The sequence below is a fragment of the Parus major genome, chromosome 3, assembly GCF_001522545.3.
Source record: "Parus major isolate Abel chromosome 3, Parus_major1.1, whole genome shotgun sequence".
Taxonomy (NCBI): domain Eukaryota; kingdom Metazoa; phylum Chordata; class Aves; order Passeriformes; family Paridae; genus Parus; species Parus major.
The window spans coordinates 45925769-45934383 of NC_031770.1; the positions used below are offsets into that span (position 1 = coordinate 45925769).

An 8615-nucleotide genomic window follows, 5' to 3' on the forward strand; every position below is an offset into this window, starting at 1 on the left:
TTCGGCTTTCTCAAGTCCTTTGGTTTCTTCCAGTTATTTTAATTCTAAATTTTAATAGTGGAAGGAAATATCTGTCTAGAAGTTCAGGCAATGTATTTATGAACTATTGTAGTTTATACATCTAAAGCAAAAATGAAGGAGAAGCAGCAACTGATTAAAACTTTTGCACAAACTTCCAAAGTAGTTAAGAAGTGTCAGCATCTAAATCAATTATTAAATATGTAGGGTGAAATAGAGGAATACTTTACTGTATCTTTTTCCTCAATAGCATTTGAATACTGCTATTTTTCTTGTTTGTTTTATCTTGTTTCATGCCAGATGTTCTTATCAGGGAAAACAATGGTGATGTGTTTTAATATTGATGAGTTGATTCTCCTGGGAATAACAGTATATCTACCTTCTCAGAATACAAATTGTGGGAGCCTTTTTATAGCGTAATTACCACAATGCATTGAATTTTAAGTGCAACTCTTTAAAACTGTGGAAAGAACTTTCTGTTTATTATCTTCATTTTATCTGCTTTAAAATGAGAATGACTCTTCTTTTAAAATTGTGTATTGTTTTGGTGGCCTTTAAAAAGCAAACATATAAATCACCAGAGGTATTGTGTAATCTGTCAAAGCAGCATATGCTTAAGCACCTTATAAACTATTAAATAATCATAATATTTTTCTTTCCAAGTTTGTTAGTTGATTTGTTTAAGCAGTTGCAGAATAATTAAAGTACCTCGCTTTAACTTTTTTTGTCTCCTCTTTCCCCTCAGGAGCTGGAAGTACTGAAATTATAAATGCTTTGGTGACGAGCTGAGCTTGCAATGCAGGCAATAAAAACCGTGGAAAAAGAGGTGACTTTTATAAAGGAAAGGCTTTTCACAGAATCCTTCCTGAAGCAACAAGAGTGCAGCAGAAGCCGGGCGAGCAGGCAGCTCCAGGAGCAGCAGCCATTGGAAGGAGCTGTCTGCAGCTCTCAGTGCTGCACTGAGCATGTCCCAGCGGAGCCCAGGGCGAGCAGCACATTATGCAAAAAGGCAGCTCTAGCAGATGGGAGAGAGGCACAGCAAGCGTTTGCTTCACTTGCATCACCACCGCTTGAAAACAAACCTGGATCGCTAGAGGGGATCTCGCCGGCAGGCCAAAGGAATGAAAGCCGGGAGGATGGCCTGATTGCCGGAGGTGGTGCACTGCGAAAAATCATGGGGAATCAAGATGGGAAGCTGAAGAAAAATACAGGTGATGTGCAAGAAGGAGAAGATGCCTCTGGGCCCAAGGATACAGACGGCACAAAGAAGGTATCGGGAGGCAGAAGGGGACTGGGGAAGCATGCAAAAGGAGGCGAATCGGGTAAGAAGAAGGGTAAGTCGGACTCCAGGCCCTCTGTGTTTTCAAATCTGAGGATCAGAAAAAATCTGTCCAAGGCTAAAGATGGGAATAGCAGTTCACGGGAGGATGTTTTGGAAAGCCAGGCCTTGCAGCCTGGGGAGCTGGACAGCACTCATTCAATTGTAACCAAAACTCCTGATATAAGCATCTCTGCAGACGAAGGGGGTCTCTCAGACACAGATGCTGAACATTTTGAAATCAGAAATGAAACTGTTCCAGCTGCTGCAGAGACACAGGATGGACAAAGGACCAGCTCTGGCTCTGATACGGATATATACAGTTTCCATTCAGCCGCAGAACAAGAGGATTTGCTTTCTGATATCCAGCAAGCTATTAGACTGCAGCAGCAGCAGCAGCAGCAGGGGGCAATTAACATTGGAACTGAGGACCTCGCCACCAAAACAATGGGCCGACACACGGCTAATTCTCAGGCAACCCCCTTAGATTTTGAACGTTTTTTTTCGGTAGCTAGCACTGAGAGAGAGAAGAGCCCAGACACCGAGGGGGCTTTTCCAGCGGTATCGGAAACCGTGGAAAACATTCCTGTCTCCTGTGCGACTGAACGTGAACCGACAGAAGCGGTAAATGGCACAGGCTCTCCTGGAAACGGCTCGATTGAAACACAAGAACATCAGCCACTGATTGAGGAACAGCTCGTTGCTGGAGTGGATGCTGTAGCCAGTGAACTACAAGATGGTTTGAATAGAACTGCAGTAGAAAATGGGTCTGAGACACACAGCTCCACACAACCCTTTCCAACTTCAGTGGCAGATGCTGAGGCTAAAACTGCTGAAGTGCAGGCTGTTGATTTTCAGGGCTCAGTAACAGAGGGTGGTATTTCAGATGCAGGCCGTGATCGTGCCGCTGAGACTCAGGAAGGGAGTCGCACTCTGCCAGGCAGTCAAGAGGAGCTGCGCAATGGTTTGTCCACAGAAATGAAAAATGGCAGTTTGTCCTCTGAAGGAACAGCAGACAGCCCGATGCTTGGCTCCCGATGTTTTAAGCCCTATCTAATTAATCCCTGTTACATCAAAACCACAACTAGGCAACTGAGTTCTCCCAACCATTCACCTTCTCCCTCCCCATCCCAGAGCCCGCTCTTCACCAGGAGGCAGGAGTCCTTCCACAAGAAGGAAAAAGTCTCGGTCAGGAAGAAGAGGTCTGCTAGTTTGGCAGGTTTGTTCAGTCGCTCTGCAGACTGGACAGAAGAGGTGTCTAATCACAAAAGCGAGGTAACGGAGAAAGTGAGCTCTGCAGACTATTTGGAGCACAAGGGGTTTAGAGAGAAATTTCAAACGGAAAGAGTGCCTTTGACTCATTCAAGGAAATCCTCAGGCGTCCAGGCTTCTACAGAGACATTTCCCAATGTCTTTTCAGGTGAGTGATATGTATTAACAGTTGTTTTGGGCTTTTGTTTCCCCCCCACAACAGCTTTGAAAATATTTTTAAATACTTTAATTCCTTGCATGCAATACTTTGCATGCATTATCTTCTTTATGTGTGCCAACAGCTTTAAAATCCAAGGCCTGATCTTACAAACATAGCCACATTTCATCAGTCTGGCAGTACTGCCAGTAAAGGAAGTGCATAACTCTTTGAAGTTTTTCTTTCTACTTGTCTCCTTTGTCTACATCCTGTAGGAAAAGGCTGAATGCCTTAAATTATTCTTGTTGAAAAATGCTAAAAGCTGCACTGTTGTAGGCAGACCAACTCTCTGCATAAATAGATCTTTCAAATGTAAAGCTTTCTGTAACCAGGATCCTGTTTGGGGTTTTCTTATGCTAGGTGCTTTTCCAGTGTACTATAAACATATGAGAGCTGCACCTGGTGTTAGACAGAGGCAATGATGAGGATTTGCTTAGTACAAAAAGGAGAAAGCCATGCAAGCACAGATGGACAGCACTTCAGAAAGGAACCAATTTCCTCTTCAGAAGGGGGCAGGGGGAGAAGAAAGAAATGTTAATGCATTGAAAGGCAGCAAAAACAGGGGAGGAGAAGGGAAACTGGGGGTTGTACGATTTGGTAGCTGTGACAGGCTGCTGCTCAGGCTACATAAGGTGACTCATTCAGTTAAGTATTCTTTACCTTGACTGTTAGGCAGCTTGCATCCTGTCACGAAGACATGGGAATAGAAAGTTCACAAATGAAGTAGTGTGAGTAGATGGTTATATTTGCCTTCAGAGTTTTTTTCCCCTTTCCCTTCCCCCCATCTGAATTTTCTTTCTAAAGGTCATATATTCATAAATAGGAACACTTCTGCCACATAGGAGGTATGTATGGAGAGAAAACTCAGCAACATATTCCATGTATTTTCACTTAAGGAACCTGTAGAACATAAAATAAGAGAACATACCCTAAGAGCACCTGCTATTAGATAAAATCAGTTTTGTTTTTAATGAAGTCAGTTCTAGATGCATGAGGACAGCAACCATATATGTGCACATGCTCTTTCAAAAATGGAATGAGATTTTTTTTTGTGGTATTATGAAAAGTAAATAAAAGAGTATGATTTATGAAGTAAATAACTAAAATTATTTTCTAGATTCAAATCACAATGCTTTCATTCTTCTGTAGCCTTGAACAAAAGTTCCCAATTTCAGCCTAGAAAATTAGAATTCTAATTTTTTAACAAAGAAAAAGCCAGTCCCCTCTGAGACTAGCCTTCTGTGAAGTGAGCTGAATCTTTTTTTGTTTCGTTTTAAATCTTTCGTCTGTTTATTAATTTCAGACATGCTACCTAAACTTTTCCACTTTGAGGTGTACACTGCTTTAAGATTGATAGCATATAAACTGCACACTTTTATTTTTTTTAGCTATCAAGATTTGACAGTTTATAAACAACCCGGAAAATTTTTAATTGCCACATCAGTAATTAGATTTTATGGTGGTGCTATGATGGAAATAAATTTTATGTGGCAAACTTCAAGAACATGGTATTTCCTTTTTAGATAACTGATTTCTGAGAAGTAGACTTTTTCACATTTCCTCACAAGGTCTTGATTTACTTACGAATAATTTTTGTTTTGGTTTGTTTTTTTTCCCACCAATGCTTTAGACTGTTATTGTGAAGGGACCAGTGTCCAATGCAACAGTAGTTCTGTCTCTTATGGAAATTACAGTGACCCTCATTTGCATGTACATACCAGCTGTCTTTACGGGCAGAGGACAATTATATCTTTCAGTTCATGCAGAAAAGCTTAAAGTGAGGGAACTGGAAATGACTCATCTCTGTTTGGCCATTCATAGTTTTAAAAATGTATCTACAAGCTAAAATTTATCAAGAATATAAAAATAACAACTAGTGTACATAAAAAAAGGGAAATTAAGCTTCACATTACTATTTCCATAAACTGCCATTGCTGTAAGAGCATAAAATCCTCTTTCAATAAACCATTCTGTACAGCAATTATTACAGAAATAATTTCCCTGTAACTTGATACTACTTGTGAAAAATGTGTTTTACTTGCATACATGAGATACTTTGATTTGGGGATTAGCATCAGGCTTTTAGAAATAACATTCTTTATTGTCGGATATTTATAGTTAAAAAAAACCCACCAAAAACAAAGAAAAAACAATCCCAAACAACTTCTTGCCTACAGCATTAAATCCCATTTTGTTGTTCAGTGACTGCAGTGCTGCTCTGCATTTCTAACTGGGATCAAGTAAAATATTCCACAACACTCTATCATCGATTTCAATGACAGCAGGTTCATGCAGATGATTGGCCTACTTTTGCACCATGTTGTGGTTTGGCTGTGTCCCATTTGGTTTTCACAGTGAGCCATACTAACACTTTAAGTCTGCTTAATGTAAAATGTAGATGGAAGCCAAGGACTTGAATAGCAGAGAATTTGCATATTTTAATTCTGCTTTATATAAGAAGAAAAGTACAGAATTTTGAGTTTGATACTCTTCTTACGAAAGTGGTATGGACAAGTTTATGGACATTTTGTAATTCAGGCATTGGATCTATTTCATTTTTTATGTAGGCAGATGTATTTTAATTTGTAGTGACAGTAATTACAAGTTCTTGATTACCCAATGCACACTGGAGCCATGATTTTTATGGTCCCAGGAGAACAAGGGCTCAACAATAGTTGGTTCTCTCACTTTGGTGTGTGGCAGTGAATGATTTGCTCTAACTTGAAGTGAGTATCTTGGCAGGAAAATGAAATTTATGTTTCCAAACATTAACATAACTGAAATGAAAGAGCCAATAGACAGATTTTTAAAGGATTTAATTCTTGCATTAATTTGAGGTGCAGTGATTTCAGAGGAGCTAATAAGGGTGTCTTTTACATAAATTGAATGGGTCCCATCAGCTGCCCCAGATGGTAATTAAACTTGTCCCAGACAAACCCATGCCCTTCCTAATCTCTGCTGGTTGGTTGTAACACTCTTGCTGCATGAAGATCTTTCAAACAGATAATTTATCTTTAAATTTTTCTTCAGAGATTTGTTTTTTTCTGCTCTATCTGTACAAGAGGAGACAAACAAAAAGTCCTGGTTACCATAAAACAAAACCTGAAGCCGGTGCTGTGCTTGTGTACTCATGTCTGCTTTCTGATTTCTGACACTTTATTTCACTTTTGTACTGTGCTAATGCCATCCTCCCACTTGCAATTGCAGTGCAGTGTCTACAGGCATATACAAAGGTTTAGTATAGATAAGTATGTGAAAACTTGCAAAAGTTGGATCCAAGTTTGTTTCTGAGACATAAAGTAGATCTTTCTAAATGCTTTTTCAAGGCTTTTTTTTTTTTTCTTTTTTGATTCATGTGATGCTGCACACAATATGGATTTGTATCTGTTGGCATCCTGAGTAGACTGTTTATCATGCAGCTGTTATTTAAGATTACTTATGATTTGCTGTTTCACTGCTGATGTTTGTTAGCAGTAATACAAATGATTCTTTTATCAGATGGGTGTAGCCTCCTCTAAGGGAGCTGCCCAACAGCAGCCCTACATGTGGTATGTGATCACACACTACACTGAGTGTTGCTAGCAAGTATCTGAAGGAGAAGATCCTCCTATTTTTGCCTTGTACACACAAAACTTGGGGTGAGGGGATGGCTCCAATATTGCACTTCAACTGCACTAAAATGTGTTTGAAAGTGGGCTGCAATATATTATTGAAAGAGTGCTGAGTGCTGATAAATTACTTTAGTGTTACTGTGCCAGCACTGCAATATGGGATTTGGAGCAACATGACTAATTTCACTGGAATTCAGTACTGCCACAGGCTTGTTTTGATGGGATCTCATGATTAATACTTTGATCTTTATCTAGGACTTCACTGGGAGTAGCAGGTTTTGGTCATGGGATTGAGTGGCTCTCTTAGGCAACCCCATTCTGAGGTATGACTGGCAGCCTGACATGTCTGGAGTACCAACATGTGGTCCTGGTTGTCTGATGGTCTTTTTTGGGGTGAAAAGGGAGAAAGAAAAAGGGAAAATTTATAGCTGAGGCCTATGCATCTCTGCTTGGTTCTGAGATGAATATCTGTCACACGAGACATCTCTCTGGAACTGACCATTAAAGGATGTTGTGTGCTTCAGTGACTTCATTTCTGTGAAATGAGCAGTGGATTATTCCAGTGGGAATAATTATGTGGAGTTTGTTTGATTGTATTTCTTGGATCTAATTTTGATTATTTTTTTTTAATATGCTTGTATTTTTTAATAGCTTGGGGCATGGTTGGTCTATTTAAAAAAATAACAAAAACAACTGTGTGTAGGACTTATTTGAAGAAAAAAAATCATCTTGTTCTTGAAACAGGTCTTTTTTTTACCTGTCTAAGGAAAAACAAACTTGGATTTGAAAAGCAGCTCTAGAGATATTTTAGGCTGATTGTATATGAAGGATTAAGTTTTAATGTGAATCATGGCGATAAAAAAAACTACAGAAATACTAGTTACCCAAGGTATTTTGTTTGTTTAGTGTTTTAACCAAGCTTAGGATATGGCCAAGTGTATTGAACTACTTCTGCCAAAATTTCAGCTTACATAAGGAGTAGCGGTGATGAACCATATATGTGTAGGTGCGGGTGACTGCAGCTCTGGTTATTTTTAGGTACTTTTAAAAACACCATTCTGTAGCAGTTAGCTGGACTGCAAGTTTCCAGAAACTTTATGCAGGCAGTTGATCTTTTTTGGGAATGGGGTGAGTTGGTACAAAGGGAACAGGGCAGAAGCAGAAAGAAGCTGTGAAAGGAAGGTGATGGACAGATGTTAGGACATTACATTGTGTCACTTCATTCCTGCCTCTTCATATGATAATAGAAGGCCAGTTGCATTTCATTAAGTGCTTTAGAAAAGGCAGAAAAGTGGGTTCAGGAGCTGTATTGTGCTATTATTTTCTCTAAGAAATAGCAGCTTCCTGCATTCCTACAGTGCAGTTCATGTAAAGAAAAATTAGGGACGAGATGGGCTGTTTTACCTTGAGTGAAAAAATGTCTGCTCCTCCTTTTATTTCCATATTGCTGCTGTCCAGAATTTTTTATTCACACTGATGGAAAGAGCTAGGCTTTCTGACCAGGAAGTAGGTTATGTTTTCTGATGCCAAACCTTGTTTTAGTCTCAGATAAATTCTGACCATTGCTTCTTTCATCTGTAGTTGCACAGCAGTAGAAACATTAAGTTAGTAGTTTTGTAACAGTAAGAAGCAGTGGTTATGAGATTGTGTAAACATCACAAGTTGTAAAAGTAAACTCTAATATCTATAAAGCTAAATGTAAATACATAAATATAGAAGAAGTACATAAATATTGAGAATTTAATTTTTTTGATGTCTTGACATATATAGCTAAGTAGAGGCAGGAAAGCCTAGTCACAAATGAGACTTATTGAGACATTCTTATTTGCCAGTATAAGTATGAATTTTTTGTCCTTGGGATCTATATAAAAGTTATCAGGAATGCCAGAGCTCCGAACCTGGTGTGAATTTGAATCAGGAGAAAACACTGATAATTTTACTGTGGAACTAATTACAGAAGGCACCTTTCATTCTAGAGCTCTTTTGATGCTGAGATCTGTTTCAGATGTCCCTTGAAGATGAAGAGATAGTATGTACCAGCGAAAAAGTAACACCTGTCCTTTCCTCTTCTTTGCAGTGATAAGGAAAAAAAATAAATCACTGTAAGAAAGAAATATGTGCTGTAGTATCATGATAACTGTATACATTAACATCTCCTGAAAGTCATGGAAGAAAATGGAGTTTTCATTAAAAAAAAAAA

At 39.0% G+C, this 8615-nt stretch overlaps 1 protein-coding gene across 1 annotated transcript in view; it reads left to right on the forward strand.

The window, feature by feature from the left end:
* Positions 1-763: 763 nt before the first annotated feature.
* The window catches only part of FMN2 (formin 2), a 154099-nt gene continuing 146247 nt past the window's right edge, over positions 764-8615 (forward strand). The window contains exon 1 of the mRNA XM_033512685.1: positions 764-2756. Within this exon, the coding sequence (XP_033368576.1) occupies positions 815-2756 (1942 nt within the window). The 5' untranslated portion in view covers positions 764-814. The remainder of the gene's footprint in view (positions 2757-8615) is intronic.